Genomic DNA, 17,725 nt, shown 5'->3' on the forward strand with positions numbered 1-17,725 from the left:
CTTCATCTCTGGTCTTAGCAGACCATACTGCTGTAACACCTTCTTCATGAGACTTCAACATGAGGTTCCAAATACACACAGGCAAACTGAGCTCAGAGAGGTTAAGTTACTTGCCAAGGGCAAAGAGCTGGTGAGAGACAGTGGCATTCCACACTGAGATGTCATTTCCTGTCAAAAGCCCTTTCAGTTACCAAGAATACTATTAATCATAGTTAACATATTCTGAATATATCCTAAGCCTCAGGACTTTACTTTCATCACCAGTCACATCCACAACTGGGTGTTGCTTTTGTTTTGACTCTGTCTCTTCCTTCTTTCTGGAGTTTTTTCTCCACTGACCTCCAGTAGCATATTGGGCACCTACCGACCTGGGGAGTTCATCTTTCAGAGTCCTATCTTTTTGCCTTTTCATACTGTTCACGGAGTTCTCAGACAAGAATACTGAAGTGGTTTTCCATTTCCTTCTCCAGTGGACCACGTTTTGTCAGAACTTTCCACCATGACCTGTCCGTCTTGGGTGGTCCTACACGGCATGGCTAATAGTTTCATTGAGTTAGACAAGGCTATGGTCCATGTGATCAGATTGGTTAGTTTTCTGTGATTGTGGTTTTCATTCTGTCTGCCCTCTGATGGACAAGGATAAGAGGCTTATGGAAACTTCCTGATGCAAAAACTTGGTCTAGTTCTGATGGGCCGGGCCATGGTCTGTTGGATCATCGAAAAAGCAAGAGAGTTCCAGAAAAACATCTACTTCTGCTTTATTGACTACACCAAAGCCTTTGACTGTGTAAACCACAACAAACTGTGGAAAATTCTTCAAGAGATGGGAATACCAGACCACCTGACCTGTCTCCTGAGAAATCTGTATGCAGATGAAGAAGCAACAGTTAGAACTGGACATGCAACAACAGACTGGTTCCAAATTGGGAAAGGAGTACGTCAAGGCTATATATTGTCACCCTGTTTATTAAACTTATATGCAGAGTACATCATGATAAATGCTGGACTAGATGAAGCACAAGCTGGAATCAAGATTTCTGGGAGAAACATCAATAACCTCAGATATGCAGATGCACCATCCTTATCGCAGAAAGCAAAGAAGAACTAAAGAGCCTCTTCATGTAAGTGAAAGAGGAGAGTGAAAAAGTTGGCTTAAAGCTCAATATTCAGAAAACCAAGATCATGGCATCTGGTCCCATCACTGCATGGCAAATAGATGGGGAAACAATGGAAACAGTGAGAGACTTTATGTTTTGGAGCTCCAAAATCACTGCAGATGGTGATTGCAGCCATGAAATTAAAAGACTCTTACTCCTCGGAAGGAAAGTTATGACCAATCGAGACAGCATATTAAAAAGCAGAGATGTTACTCTGCCAACAAAGGTCCATCTAGTCAAAGCTTTGGTTTCTCCAGTGTGTACGGATGTGAGAGTTGAACCATAAAGAAAGCTGAGTGCTGAAGAATTGATGCTTTTGAACTGTGGTGTTGGAGAAGACTGTTGAGAGTCCCTTGGACTGCAAGGAGATCCAACCAGTCCATCCTAAGGAAAATCAGTCCTGGGTATTCATTGGAAGGACTGACGTTGAAAGTGAAACTCCAATACTTTGGCCACCTGATGCAAAGAACTGACTCATGAGAAAGGACACTGATGCTGGGAAAGACTGAAGGCGGGAGAAGGGGATGACAAAGGATGAGATGGTGGGATGGCATCACCAACTCAATGGACATGAGTATGAGTAAACTCTGGGAGTTGGTGATGGACAGGAAAGCCTGGCATGCTGCAGTCCATGGGGTCGCAGAGAGTCAGACACGAATGAGTAACTGAACTGAACTGACTGACCCAGAAGTTGTATGGAGAGCAGCCTCTCGAACTTGGATGTGAATTAGAAAGGAATTTCTGTAGCAAAAGAAAACAGAGAGGCAAGTTGTTTCCAGTAAGTTAAGCTCAACAAATGGGTTTTCTCCACACATTCTACTCCTTTTTAAAGGTGCCTGCTGTGTGGGCTGGGCACCACGCAGAACACTTCTGCCCTAAAGGATTCACATTCTTGTGGGGAAGCCAGTTGGGGGCAGCCACTTTACAGCTGGTGCCTTGCTGTTGACTCAGATGGCAGAGAATCAGTCTGCAGTGCAGGAGACAAAGATTGATCCCTGAGTTGGGAAGATCCCCTGGAGAAGAGAATGGCAACCCACTCCAGTATTCTTGCCTGGAGAATCCCATGGACAGAGGAACCTGGCAAGGTACAGTCCATGGGGTCTCAAACAGTCAGACACAACTGAAGCGGCTAACACTTTCACACTTACCAACGGTACTAGCAATCTCAGAGGTAAGAAGTGATCTCACTGTAATTTTAAGTGAGACTGGGCATATGAATATGTATCTGAGAGTGAGTTTATTCCTTTATTGTGAACTGATAGTTTTAATTATACTGAAGTTATCGTGCAAATTAAATGAAGAGATCCACATGAAGTGCCTCCTATAGACCTTGATGCTTAGTTCAGTTCAGTCATGTATGCGCATCCATACATGACTAGTGGAAAAACCATAGCTTTGACTAGACGGACCTTTGTTGGCAAAGTAATGTCTCTGCTTTTTAATATGCCATGTCTGGGTCAATGGACCCTCTGAAACCAGCCTGGCTACAGAGGCTGCTGTGACTTTACTCCCCATTTCCACATTACTGAAATAACCGCACTGCCCCACAATGCTTGGCCACAGGTAATCTGGCCTAGATCATGAGGAAAATGAATACTGAAAGGGTGAGATGAAGAGTATAATCGGTTGCCCTTCCTTAGACTCTGTCTAAAATTCACAGTAACTAAAATAATTTAGGAGAACATAAGGGATAAGCATGCAATCTCCACAAACATCAAATGTAGAAAAAATCATGTGACAGCATTCACAAAATCTAAAGAACACACATGATCTATCTTATAAGGTATGGATTCAAACTTCAATTTCATTCTAATGGGCTACTGTGAGGGCGATAAAACTATTTTAAACAAAAACTGCACACAGAATAAATGTATAAGTTTCCTCATGATTCTCACTAAGGCTTCAATGTATTTTCTTATTGAAACAATCAAACAAGCTCTTGGTGAAAAGATCTTATACTGATGTCAGAACAATGTAAAAACTGAAACTATTTATAATGAAAAAAATTTGTTTAAAGAAGATACATCACTTCTTATTTTTCTCATTTTGAGAAGAAGCTATGTTTCATTTGGCAATAACTATTCTCTCATTCTCTCTGAGAATCCGTACAAAAGCAATACCTCAACTAAAATCAATTCTGAAGGATCTTTTATGAAAATGCATAATGCAGAAGACCCCAATTAAATTTTCAGCAAACCACTGCCATTTTGAGTAAACAAAGTCATCTCAACAGGGTCACACTTTTAGCAAGAACTGCAGCCTAGAAATTAATTACTAGTGTGACGTACGTCAAAACAAATTTTTAAAAGAACAGAATGCAGTTGTAACCATGTTTTATCTATTTGTATGCACAATGAGTATTCTCTGGCATGTAAATACATTCATTCATTCGGCATCTCACAGAAAAATAAAAAAGAGATCTATTGCCCACCTCTCTTTTTCCTGCACCCAGGTGAAACCTGAGTAAATAACAAGTGTTTAGTGAGTCAGAAAATAAGTACAGAATGAAGATGGTTATTTTGAAAGGCAGAAGTTATCTTCACACAAATAACTTAATTTTGAAACATTCAGTCTGCCTTCAAAAGAAGTTTTTCAAAGATATACATCAACACCACCACTGCACTAAAGGTTGTTACTTCATAGAAATCAAAGCTTCAAATAACACATAGCAGTGCTGGTGTTCCATAAAGAAGATTGTACCAACAACAACAAACAAACAAGACAGAATAAAAAACTACCTGGGAATAAAATTCAGATTCCAAAGAATTTCAATTTTCTAATTGTGACAACACACATTTAAATTAAACACATTTTTATAAATGAGAACATTTTAGCATCCGAGGGAAATCCAAACAGAAAATAAGGATTCAAGGAGAGGTACGCAGATTCTCTTTTGCATTTTAATAGAAAATTATGTCCTAATCTTTTTCACAACGTATGCCTATATCAAATCATCACACTGTATACTTCAAATGCCTCACAATTTCATTTGTCAATTATACCTCAAAAAAAAAAAAAAAAAAAGAGTCTAGGATTGAAACTCATTAAAAAAAAAGAAAAGAAACCAACTTACATCCCAAACCAAACAAAGACTTCTCTTATATTCCAAAGGCCACCTTATCTATAAATCAACTTTTAAACTTCAAAATAGCCTCTTCTGGGAGGGAGTATATAGAGACTTATGACTGATTTGCATTGTGTGGCAGAGGCCAACACAACATTGTAGAGCAATTATCCTTCAATCTTAAAAAAATCATCTAAAAAAAAAGTAAAACAACAACAAAAACAAACAAAAGTTGCCTCTTGCATGTGCAGAAAAAATTAAAACATGTTTTCTGCAGTAACATACATACTAAAATACTTTGCTTTTTTCAACCAAAGGAAAAAGGACACTCACCACATATTGAACCTCAGAATTTTGAAGCTAGAAGGCTTGCTGCAAGGCATACTGTAATGAGAACCTCGGGCCGGGCCAGCACTCCAGTCCAGACTGAACTTTCTAATACATCGTGTTTTGTCCTCAGGAAGATAAGAGCTCACTGTACAATTTTTCATATAAAAACAGACTTTTGAGACACTTGTCTCCCAGAGTGCTTCTTTCATGACCATCTTATCACTCCTTTTGTGTATTACAGTAATTAACTTGATATCTTACCCTTACGAGCTATTTCTTATTATGTCAGCTGTGGTGGCCAAGTAGCCACCTTAGATAAACATGAAGCTATAGGATGGGTCATTCTGACCATTGGGGTTGCTCTTTCAGTGGGACCAACTCAGAACCAAGATAACAGTGGACTTCCCTGTGGTCCAGTGGTTAAGAATCCACCTGCCAATGGAGGGAACACAGGTTTGATCCCTGGTCCAGAAGTTTTCACATACCATGGGGCAATTAAGACTATGTGCTGCAACTACTGAAGACAAACACTATGGAGCCCGTGTGCCCTAGTGCGCTCCATTCTTTCATCAACAGAAGCCAGCACAACATGAAGCCCCAGCTCGTCACAACTAGTGAAAGCCCACGAACAGCCAGACCAGTCAAAAATAAAAATACTGTTTTTTTAATCCCACACCTTAAAAATTAAACAAAAAAAAGAAAAAACTACACAGTGATTGATAATTTCCCCTGGTAATTTTTTAAACCAGTCTCTCCAAATAAATTTATTGAACAAAGCATATCATTCTCTTATACTTCAATATTAGAAATTAAGTTAGTTACCTCTCTTAAAACAGTGCTTTTGTAGCCTCGATATAATCCTTGGATGCCCTGAAACAAATAAAAAGCCAAGAGCTCAGAAAGTCAGAATAGCAGCAACTTCTAAACATTCTGCATAAAGCAGATTAACTTTTTCTAAAGTTTGAGTTTTAAAATATTCAGAATGACCACAATTCTCCAAGAGGTTAAAGGTCCTAAACCGGCCTAAGGTACATAAAGCTCAGGTTAGCTTCCTTTCAAATAAGAATATCTGTAATAAAATAATAAAGCTGACTACAATTCAACTAAGCTTTATTAGTTTTCAACATTTCATCTCTTGGAAAAAAAAATACTTGAGATGTTTTAAATAAATGCAAATACACACAGAATGCTATCCTTTCATATAAAAACAATTATATTTATATTTCATATTTTCAATCATCAGACATGATAAATTCATAAATAATCTCTCAAAAGTGATAAATACCTCTGGGCAAGCCTTGATCTATTTAACTACCTACATGATTCAACAGGGACCCTTCCCTGGACTGATCTCATTCACACCTCGATGAGGAGACATTGAGATTATTAAAAATAACTCCCCTAAAACCTGGACTCACTGAAATTTTCATGAGATTGATTTTCATTTAAAAAAAAAAAAAGATGGGGGGGGGGCCTTCTGTACAAACTATAAAGAAAAGCAGCTCAATGGTCCCCAGTCACATGGTCAGCAAGCATGATTTCTGACCCACAGTTTAACATGAACCAGTATAAGACGAATTACAAGTATATAAATATTATGACATGATTACCACAGGTCTCTTCCATGGTCCTCAAATTCCATAGTGATGTTTTAATACATCCTTATTCACTTTATATATTCACTATTTATTCTATTTCTGATTCCGAAAGAACAACAGGCCGATTACAATGTAGGGCACATACTTAATTGTCTATTTGTTTAGAAATTTGAAAAAGAAATAAAATTGAAAATAAGAAATTGAAAACAATGGAAAGGCAAAGATAATCTCAGCATTAACAGTTGCTATAACTGGACAATAAATTTAGCCTTAAGCTCTAAGGCTCCTGAGTCAGGCCACAATGTTCCTATCAGCTACAATAAAATATCCTCAATACGAGAGCTTAAAAACATATTCTCAGGACTTTCCTGGTGGCCCAGTGGCTAAGACTATGCTCCAATGCAGGGGGCCAGATTCGATCCCTGGTCAGGGAACTAGATCCCTCATGTGACAACTAAGACTCGATGCAGCCATAAAAAACACACATATTCTCACCTCTTGACATAAGATGTTAGAGAAAATGTGAAATGTTCCTGAAGAAGCAGATACTTGTGCCCTCTGCTTAACTACTTCAGAAGGAACTCGAATCAGGCAGGCAACCTAAAATACATAAATTTAATTATATCCTTAAAGTGAAGTAATTGTTAGGAGAGTGGAAATTTTTTCATAAGCAAAAAATGCAGTTAAAGAAAAGCATAATGTACAGTGCTCACTGCAAGACATCAAAAAGGTTTTCTGTTTTTGTTTCTTTTTTAACCTAAAACACTCAGAGCACTAATGGACACGCATTGTTCTGTGGGGATCCTCCCACCTCCTGCCTCACTGCTCCAAGCACACCCGTCTATATACCCCTCCATGAGAAGGAGCTCACGTACTCATTCTGAACTCCCAACACCTAGCAGGGCCTCTAGCGTTCACACAACAGCTATTTCAAACATGTTTGCTTGATGAATGAATCAAAAGTGCCTCAGCTTTACTGGAGTAATACACAATGACAGAGGCAAGACTGAAAAATCAGCTGATAACCCCAATCTTCCATTCCACTCCATTCCCAGCTTCAACCTGCTCACAGCTCCAGCAGCCCTGACCTCCCCACCACTCAACAGCTGAGGAGTAACCCCAGGCGCTCTTGGGCTCCAGCATTTGAGCAGACCTAGGTCCTGCCTGGCCCATACCGTTTGTTGACTAGACCAGCCAACAAATAACTGTAACATCACCCTTGGGGACCTGCCAGCGCCAGTCACACAGCGCCTCAATCTCACACTTCCAGGACTCTGCTTTCAGTAGCCCACTTATCTTTAGAGAAACAGTTAACAATAAAGAACTGGCCACATCAGAAGGGACTCTGCCCACTGGAGGACAGAAGGCAGCAGGGAACAGGGAGGGAGACATATAAACTGGTGTTTTAAACTGCTATAATGGAAGTCCTATATTTAAGCCTCCACAGACCAAGCAGTCTGCCAAGAATACAAATTTTTTCTCCAACTCGTAATTCACACACCTGACTCTGGTGTTCAGTGTTTTGTATATGGTTGAGATTAATTTTAAAACTTTCAGAATATGTATTTCATATATATGAGGCACAATAAAAAATGTGGACACTCTTTCTTCAATAACACATGCAACAAAATGGAAATAAAAACAAGAAATTTAAGAAAACCATACCATCAAATAGGTGGTGCCTTTTTCAATTGCCATTTTCAATCTGCAGTCTCCTAATTCCTAATTTGAAATTATGACGCAATTTGGGTATTATATAAGGCTTTGTCTTCCTAATATTAAGTAGCTCTTAATGTTAAGGTACAAACTGGGCTTCCCCAGTGGTTTAGCAGTGAAGAATCTGCCTGCCAATGCAGGAGACTTGGGTTCAATCCCTGGGTCAGGAAGATCCACTGGAGAAGGAAATGACAACCCAATCCACACTATTCGTGCCTGGGAAACCCCACTGACAGAGAAGCCTGACGGGCTACAGTCCATGGGGTCACAAAGAGTTGGACATGACTTGGTGACCAAATAACAGCAACGACAAAGGTAAAAATCAGCAAACTTTTTATATAAACAATCAAACAGTAAATATTTTAGACTTTGCAAGCCACACGATCTCTGTCACTACAGTTGAACTATGCTGTGGGAACACAAAGCAGCAAAGATAGTAATCTGTAATTGAATGGTGCGACTATGTTCCAATAAAACTTTATTTATAAAAATAGGCAATGCTTTGCCAACCCCCCACTCTAGGGATAAACACGAGCAAATCCTTCCTTCGTATTCACCTCAGCCAGAGCAAAGCAGACACAGGACAGACGTGGGTCTCAGCAACCCCAGGACACAAGGAACAGAGATGCTATGTGACGTGACTCCAGATGTCACGGAGTCAGCTAACATGGCCACATCACCTCTGAAACGCAGCTCAGAAGGAACAGGACTTTATGTGGTGCACTCCAACTGCTCTAACAAGGATAACAAGGGATTAATGACCTCAAGTCACTTTTCTCCCCAAACTGACAAGACTTACAAAACAATAGTATTTACCTTGCTTTTCCTCATTCATCAATCACTTGAATGCTTTTTGTCTGCAAAGCTATTTGCAATTCGGGCCAGTTTATCTTTCCACCCATAGCCTCCTTTCACATTTACCTGATTCAGTTTAATAAAAAGAGATGGAGCCACAAGAAACTGCCTGGTAAAGAAGACTAAGAAGCTGCCCTGACCTCAAAGCACCCACAGTCACATTAACAGTTTCAGCAATACATGGCAAGAAACAGAATAAAACTTCAAAGAGGGACAGACATGTATCATAGCAAATGGAAAGGAGGGGTATTTAGTCCAACTTCCAAACTGAGGGAAAACGAAAACCGTCAGATGTTATGCCTTCAGAGAGCCTTCCAAATGAGCAAGAATTAGCTGGCGAAGAAAGGTAAAAAGGCCATGATGGGGAGTGGAAACAGAAAAGCACACAAGTATGAAAGCAGGGTGTTCAGGGTAACAGAGTCATCCCTCAGCATTCCACAGTGTGCACTCACCCAACCCATTCCACACCACCAAAACTTCAAGTTTAAGGTCAGAAGTCATGGGGAGTAAGACTGAACAGATGGCCGAGCAAGGAGGCCCTGTGCCACACACAGAGGCTGAGCTTCAATGCAAAGACAACGGCAACAACTGGAAAAGTTTAGGCAGATCTGCAGCAGCAACGCAGACAAGACTTGGAGGGCATTGCGCTGAGTGAAGGGAAACAGAGAAAGATAAATACAGTACATACCACTTACATGTGGAATCTAAAAAAAACAAATACAATGAACCAGTGAATGTAACAAAAGGAAGCAGACTCACAGATACAGAATAACTCAGTAGTTACTAATGGGGAGAGGATGTTGGGGGAGGGGTGTTATAGTGGTAGGGGATTAAGAGGTACAAACTATCAGATATAAAATAAGGTACAAGGAAAAAAATAAACAACAAGGATAAACTGTACAAAACAGGGAACATAGCCAATAATTTACAGTAACTATAAGTGGAGTATAATCACTAAAAGTTGTAAACTACTGTATTGTACACCTGTAACTTACATAATACTTTACATCAACTATGCTTCAATTAAAAAAAATACATAAAACACACACACAAAGTTTAGGCAGAAGAATGATAACCTGTGTGTGCTTTAGGGACATCACTCTGGCTGCAGCAGGTAGGAGAATACTTGGAGGATGAGAGAGAATGGTAAGAGGCAAAGAGGAAAGACAAAAAGAAAGCAAAAGACAAGCTCTCAGACTGCTACAACAGTTCTGTAGAAGATATAGGGACATGAATAAGGTTCATAAAAGAAGGAAATTTGAGTCAGGAGTTAAATGAAAGGACCCGGTGACTGATAAGAGGTCAATATAGTGGTGCTGTTAAATGACCAGGGGTCAGAGGAGGAGAACAGGTTTAGAGTTCAGACTGCGAAACGTTGAGAAGTCTATGGCACATGTAAGGGGCTCTATCTGGTCAAGAAATTAGTATCTGACTAAAGCTAGAAAGTAACAGGGCTAGAGATACAGACATAGAAATCATCAGCATTAAGTGGTAGCTGGAATCAATAGAGTGAATTAAATGACCCAAGTAGAAGGCAAAAAGGGAAGGTCAGAAGGTCAAGAACGGAATCCTGAGGAACACCCATTCTTAAAAAGCAGACAAAAAGACTCGCTCAGACAAATGAGAAGGAAAAAACTGCTGCAGTGAACACTGGTCTTCTGTGGCTGCCCAGTTTTCAACGCTCGTGTGTGAAAGGCTCCCCTGCTGGAGAAAAACAGAAGGAGTCAGTCCCTCTCCTCCCCGGCCATGGCACCAACTTAGGCCTAACTGTCAGCTACTCCCACCCGAGGGTCTGCATCCTGAGCGACACGGGCCAAGCCGAGCCGCGAGCACGTGAGGCCACAGAGCGCCGGCAGAGGCGCACACCCCAGTGAAAGGTGCTTCAACACAACACACACAGGGGACTGAACGTCTTAGTGTCAAAAAATAATGCAAAATATCCCATTAATAATTCTTTTGTACTGATTACATGTTGAAAGGTTAATACTATGGATAAGTGTGGGTTGAGAACATGTATTAAAATCATCCAGCTAGCTTTTTTATTTTTCACTTTTCTAATGTGGTTACTAGAAAAAGTAAAATTACACCAGTGTCTTATAGAGTCTTTCTGTTGGACAGTACTGTTCTGGGGCTACCAAGAGAGCAACATCCAAGGTCCAGGGTCCAGGGGCAGTCAGCGGGCAGTGCCGGGGGCAGCATCCTAACTGTACTGACCCTAAGATACAGGCCTGACTGGGGTCCTTGCCATGGCTTCCCTTCCCATTCATTTCCCTCATTCTCCAGTCTTCCATCTATTCTAAGAGCCATCAAACAGTGTTCTGAGTCAATTACAGAATCTCTTTTGGATAAAGCAGTAAAACACCAACTAGTGGCTTGGGCAATAAATGACATTAAGTTGTCACCTAACAAGTATTTTGGTCAACATTTAGTGCAGAACCTCTACAAAGTGAGCTAGAATCCATGCTCTTTCTCTTTCTTCTCTGCCAGCGCTGGCGTGTTGGCCTTCCATCCACAGGCTTGCTGCCTCATGAGTTATGTGACTCAAAATCCTCCAGCATAACCCGGTCATACAACTGGATTCCAGGCAAGAAAAGGTCTTTTTTTTTTTTTTCAGAAGCCCCCTAGTGGGTGTCCACTTGACCATCATTGTGTGACATGGCCACCCCCTCTTAGGAAGGCTGAGAATATGTAGATCAAGAAAAGGGTTGGGGACATTGCCACCCAAAGCAAATCAAGGGAGAAAGAGAAAGCAGCAATGTCTGCCAACTTTCCAAACACCAACCTTTTTTCTCACACGATAGCCAAGATCAATTTCAACTGCAAGCAACCAAGAATGCTACTCGACCACTGATAGTCAAGGGGACCAGAAGTCTCAGAGGAAAATTTCCAGAATAATGGGTCACAGGTCTCAACCAGTGCACACATTAGGGCTAGTGAAGGTACCAAGAATGGTTTCAGTGGAGGGCTGGGCCAGGAGAGTGAATTCACACTGAATTACTGTGAATTCACAAGTGATTCAGAGATAGAGATGGGCAAGTGTGGACAACTCCTAAAGAAAGCTGGGGAAGACATTAGGAGAGATAGTTTAGGATGGTAAAAAATATCTGTAGGTAGGATGAGGGAAAGTTGTAACAGCAAAGCAGAGGTTGACAATTTAGGAAAGAAATGGGATGACACATGAAAACCCCCGAGACTATGAAGAAGGAAGAGCCAGGGGCCCAGGCACATGCCTGCACCACTGGGACAGCATCCCTTTAACTGAGCTGCCCTCAGCACGGGGTACCATTCTGCATCCACACTGCGCTGTTCATTCAGGACTGGGCTCCAGGAGGGGATGAGCAGTAGTCCGGGTGAAGGGCTTCAGACCTAGTCAGTGGTCCCAGCTGTGTCAGTGAACTCTCAAGCATTCCCATCACCTTCTAGGGTCTAGCTTTTCTTATTTGACTTGTACTAGAAATCTTCATCATACCCTTTTAGGTTTTGATTTCTATAATTCTTAATTTTTGCCCATTATACTTTCTCTTTTATAAGCTCAAAAAGATCTCCATCCATGTGATTCTTCAGGCAAGAGTACTGGAGTGGGCTGCCCTTTCCTTCTCCAGGGTATCTTCCCAACCCAGGGGTCAAACCCAGGTCTCCCACATTGTGAACACACACTTTACCGTCTGAGCCACCAGGGAATCCCAAAGATTCTCTTTATTCTCCAAATAAACTATTTCCTGACTATTCTCATCCCCCCAAAAAAAAGATTTCAACTGAAAATTTTTCACTTAACTTATGCCATATAGTTTTTGAAAATATACTGCTTTCTCTCCTACTAAACATAAATAATCTGAGGGCAAAAACATGCATCAATTTTACTAATCAACTGGAATCAACAGGGGTGAGGCAGGGGACACGAAATGCTCTAGTTTATCTTTTCCAAGTTGATTTTAGGTTTAATCGACAAAACTGCATCTACCATTTTTTGGTGTTACTTTATGTAGAAAGTAAATAAAACTACCCAAGAAGAGGGGAAATGCCAAAAATTAATCATTTCCACAGAAAAACATTACCAATACTTCAGAATCTTCTAAATGCATTTTCTTCCTTTGAACTGAATAGACTATTTTTATATGTATTAATAGTTACAAAAAGAACAGAAAAAACAAGAGTGGGATTATAGGCGACGTTCACTTTCTCTGCCCACTTGCATTTTCTAAATTCTCTACAGTGAACATGTATGATTACTTCGTAAGTTTCTTTAACATAATTTCAAAGGGCAAAAACATTTGTTTTGAACCAAAGATTTTAAGTGAGGGACAAAATAAAATCAAAGGACTGCTTAAAACACACTTTTAGAAACAATCCTACTTATTAGCCCTGACAAAAACAATATTTAGTTTCAATTTTAACACACACACACTAAATAGCTTACGACTAACTAAAACTGGATATAAATTATGTTATTTTTGGTGAGAGTGCAAACTTCTAAAGCCATATTTATAAGCCAAGATAGAAAATAAAGTCCACTGAAACTTACATGAACCTTACAGGGCAGTTCCCAGCATCTAAAACTCATTATAGAAATGAAAAATAAATAAGAAAGAGAAAAGAAAGAAAAGGGTACGCTAACTCCTTGTATTTTTCAACTCAAGAGGTCAAGAGTGAAATACGACCCCAATATGTCAAGAAAATAGGAATTGTCCACTTTTGTGCCTCAGCATAAATATTTACGGAACTTCATGCTTCATAACCCTCCATGTTCGTATGTTGTATTTTTATTTCTTAAAAATACAGCAGCAGAAGAGAAATTTTGTAAAGCTTCCCAGACGAAAAACAATCTAACTAACAGAAGAGGTACAAAGCACCCAGCATGGCTTCCTGACTTCCCTGGCAGGGCAATTTTGGCCTAAGAGGCCACAAAGTAATGCTTCTATTTCCTTCAGCAGCTCCCTTGCCTTCCATTTGGTTTTCTATTAACTCTGATCTTTCTTAGATTTGAATCTGAGCCCCAACAGAGTATTTCATTGCACAGGAACAAAAACATGCTACAATCTCATGGCTGCATGAAAGGAAATAAAGGCAATGTCGTCTGAGGGTCTTGGGGTATTTCCATTCTTCAGAGCATCCTTTCCTCAGATGCCTGGGGTTCAGTGTGAATCCATGACACAGGGAAGGTGACATCTTCATTAAACCCCAAAAAGTTGTATATGTTAAAGCTCTATCGAAAGACAAGACAAATAAGGCTTTTCATAAAGAAAATACATATCTCATTTTTTTTTGATCAACGTTCAAATACAATACTGACCTCAAGGGAATTTAATACACCAAAACTCTGATGAACTTCAGATTGACAATGATTACAACATGAAAGTTGCTACCAAGACTTTTCTTTCTTTGACATAAATAAAAACTCTTCTGATATGTTTTTATTTTTGAAATGGGGAGCAGAATATCTTTTAGTATTCATGGAACACCAAGACGCAAAACTACAAGTCCTAAGAGTAAGTGTATGAAAGCAAAGAAAATCACAGTTAGCTTCGGTCTGATATTAGGTAAAATTGAGTGAAGGAGAAAAAGGAGAGAGAGAGAAAGAAGCTGCTAAAACACCCTGGTTCTCTCATTGCCCTACCCAAGCCCCACACCTCCACACGTCACTTGCCAGTCATTAACAGTCTCACCTCCAACCTCTCACTCTTGAAACCCTCTTTCAAACTTGCTGGGTATCACCCACAGTAACTTCTATTAACACTATCTTTTACCCAACTATTTCAACACAGTTTACATATACAAAAAAATACCTGACTTAAGACTTTTCCATAGGAAGCTTAATAAACAGACTAAAAATATTAATTTCATATTAGAAGCTAATTATGTCAGTATTTAACGTATAAATCAATCTGAGACAGAAGTTAATGAAGGTCAGGGAACTACCTGCCCTAGGAAGCAAGGGTAAAACCCAAATCTTTTGATTATCATCTCCAGAATTTTTTCATTGAAGTATAATTGATTTACAATATTGTATTACTTTTGACTACAACGAAGTGATTCAGTTTTTTATATATATATATGTGTGTGTGTGTGTGTATATATATCCTTTATCAGATTCTTTTCCATCATAGTTTAGTGTAAGACATTGCATATTGGTCCCTGTGCTATACAATAAGTCCTTGTTGTTTATTTTATATATAGTTGTTTTATCTGCTAACCCCCAGCTCCTAAGTTATCTCTTCACCCTTTCCCCTTTGGTAATTCGAAGTTTGTTGTCTATGTCTTTCTGTTTTGTAAATAACTTCATCTGCATTATTTTTTAAATTATACATATAAGTGATATCATGTTATCTGTCTCTGACGTTACTTAGTATGATATTCTCTAGGCCCACCATGTTGCTGCAAATAGCATTATTTTGTTTTTATGGCTAAGTAATATTCCACTGTGTGTATTGTTCAATTGCCCAGTCATGTCCAACTCTTTGTGACCCCAAGGACTGCAGCACACCAGGCCTCCCTGTCCCTCACCATCTCCCAAAGTTTGCAAGTTCATGTTCACTGCATCAAAGATGCCATCTCGCCATCTTGTCCTCTGACGCCCTCTTCTCCTTCTGCCCTCAATCTTTCCCAGGAGTCTTTCCCAGCACCATAGTTCTTTATGGTATTATACATAATACATACATTTACATGTACATATATATATATACACTACACCTTCATTCATTCATCTGTTGATGGACATGGACATTGATTCTACATCCTGGCTACCAGAGTGATGCTATGAACACTGGGGTTTATGTATCTTTTTGAATTATAGTTTTCCCCAGATATATGCCCAAGAGTGGGATTGCTGGATCATAGGGCAACTCTGCTTTCAGTTTTCTAAGGAACTGCCTCTTTTTCCATAGTGGATGCACCAATTTCCATTCCTACCAACAGCATAGTAGGGTTCCCTTCTCTCCACCCCCTCCAGCATTTACTATTTGTAGACTTTTTGATGACAGTCATTCTGACCAGTGTGAGCTAATACCTCACTGATGTTTTGATTTGCATTTCTCTAATAATTAAAAATGTCGAGCACCTTTTCATGTGCCTACTGGTCACCTGGATGTCATCTTTGGAGAAATGTCTATTTAGGTCTTCTGCCCATTTTTTGATTGCCTTTTTGTTGTTGTTGTTTGGTTATTGAGCTGTATGAACTGTTTGTGTATTTTGGAAATTAAGCTCTTGTCAGTCACACTGTTTGCAAATACTTCCTCCAAGTCCACAGGAAGTTTTTTTGTTTTGTTTATGATTTCCTCTGGTGGCTGAGACGGTAAAGAATCCACCTGCAATGCAAGAGACCCGGGTTCGATCCCTGGGTCGGGAAGATCCCCTGGACAAAGAAATGGCAATCCACGCCAGTATTCTTGCCTGGAGAATTCCATGGACAGAGAAGCCTGGCAGACTGCAGTCCACGGGGTCACAAAGAGCTGGACAAGACTGAGCAACATACACTTTCACTTTGCTGTGCAAAAGCTTTTAAGTTTGACAGATCCCATTTGTTTAGTTTTGCTTTGATTTTTATTGCCTTGGAAGACTGATCCAGATTTTTCATTAAATATGCATCATATTTACATGCAGCTAATGAACTTAAAGGTTCCAGGTTTAATTATCAGCTAATTCTTATGTTTAAACCAGCAATGCCATAATTAGTTCAACAGAAACTTAAAAACTGAGCCAATCAAAGTTTAATCACAAAGTAAAGCTGTTTTCGAACCGTGGTGCTGGAGAAGACTCTTCAGAGTTCCTCAGCAAGGAGATCAAACCAGTCAATCCTAAAGGAAAACAACTGTGAATATTCACTGGAAGGACTGATGCTAAAGCTCCAATCCTTTGGCCACCTGATGCAGAGAGCCAACTCACTGAAAAAGACTCTGATGCTGGGCAAGACTGAGGGCAGGAGGAGAAGCGGGCAACAGAGGATGAGACGGCTGGATGGCATCATCGACTCAACGGACATGAGTCTGAGTAGGCTCCGGGAGTTGGTGATGGACAGGGAAGCCTGGCATGCTGCAGTCCACGGGGTCACAAAGAGTCAGACACGACTTAGTGACTGAACAACAACAAAAAATCTGCTTTAGACTTTGCATAGTAAACTCCAAGTGGCAAGTTAATGAGAGAGAAACAGAGACAAAGAGACACACAGAAAATGAGAATTCAGGGCACTCCAAAAAATTTTTAAAGCACAATTTACTTGTATTACATTCCCAAAATTCCTTCTAGAAAACAGGTTTTCAAATTAAGAATACCTAACATTACCTTTTTCGACACCACCATTTAAATTCAAAACCCCTGCAAAAGTTCATCTGCTTGTCAATTCTGCCATCTTCTGGTTATAAATGGAATCACAGTTGTTGATAAAACACAAAAAGCAATTGCTAAATCCTACTATCAGAGAAGGCAATGGCACCCCACTCCAGTACTCTTGCCTGGAAAATCCCATGGACAGAGGAGCCTGGTAGGCTGCAGTCCATGGGGTGGCGAAGAGTCAGATATGACTAAGCGACTTCACTTTCACTTTTCACTTTTATGCATTGGAAAAGGAAATGGCAACCCACTCCAGTGTTCTTGCCTGGAGAATCCCAGGGATGGGGTCGCACAGAGTCGGACATGACTGAAGTGACTTAGCAGCAGTAGCAAATCCTACTATACCTTCCTTGTGCTTAAGTCTCTCAGTCATGTCTGACTCTTTTGTGACCCCCATGGACTGTCCAGCCAGGCTCCTCTGTCCATGGAATTCTCCAGGCAAGAACACTGGAGTGGGCTGCCATGCCCTCCTCCAGATCTTCCCAATGCAGGGACTGAACCCAGCGCTCCTGCACTGCAGGCGGACTCTTTACTGTCTGAGCCACAGGGAAGCCTGATATCTCCCTTAGGGTTTAAATTATATCCACTGATACTGAGGTGTAAGTTCACTATGCCTTTCTTCCTTTTAAGCCTCTTTACACAGATACAAAGAGCCAATGAGCATAAAGAGATTTTTTTTTTTA

The 17,725-nt window shown here is 40.2% G+C and overlaps 1 protein-coding gene across 3 annotated transcripts in view; it reads right to left on the reverse strand.

The window, feature by feature from the left end:
• Positions 1-17,725, reverse strand: part of SLC25A26 (solute carrier family 25 member 26) — a 149,119-nt gene that overhangs the window by 114,030 nt on the left and 17,364 nt on the right. For 2 of the 3 annotated variants that reach the window (XM_061128124.1, XM_061128126.1), the window contains 2 exons: positions 6,645-6,749; positions 5,374-5,421 (listed from right to left, as the gene is read on the reverse strand). The exons of the other annotated variant lie outside the window; for it this stretch is intronic. In XM_061128124.1, the coding sequence (XP_060984107.1) occupies positions 5,374-5,421; positions 6,645-6,749 (153 nt within the window). The remainder of the gene's footprint in view (positions 1-5,373; positions 5,422-6,644; positions 6,750-17,725) is intronic. 3 annotated transcript variants of the gene reach the window in all.

Source organism: Dama dama, chromosome 24 (genome assembly GCF_033118175.1).
Source record: "Dama dama isolate Ldn47 chromosome 24, ASM3311817v1, whole genome shotgun sequence".
Lineage (NCBI taxonomy): Eukaryota > Metazoa > Chordata > Mammalia > Artiodactyla > Cervidae > Dama > Dama dama.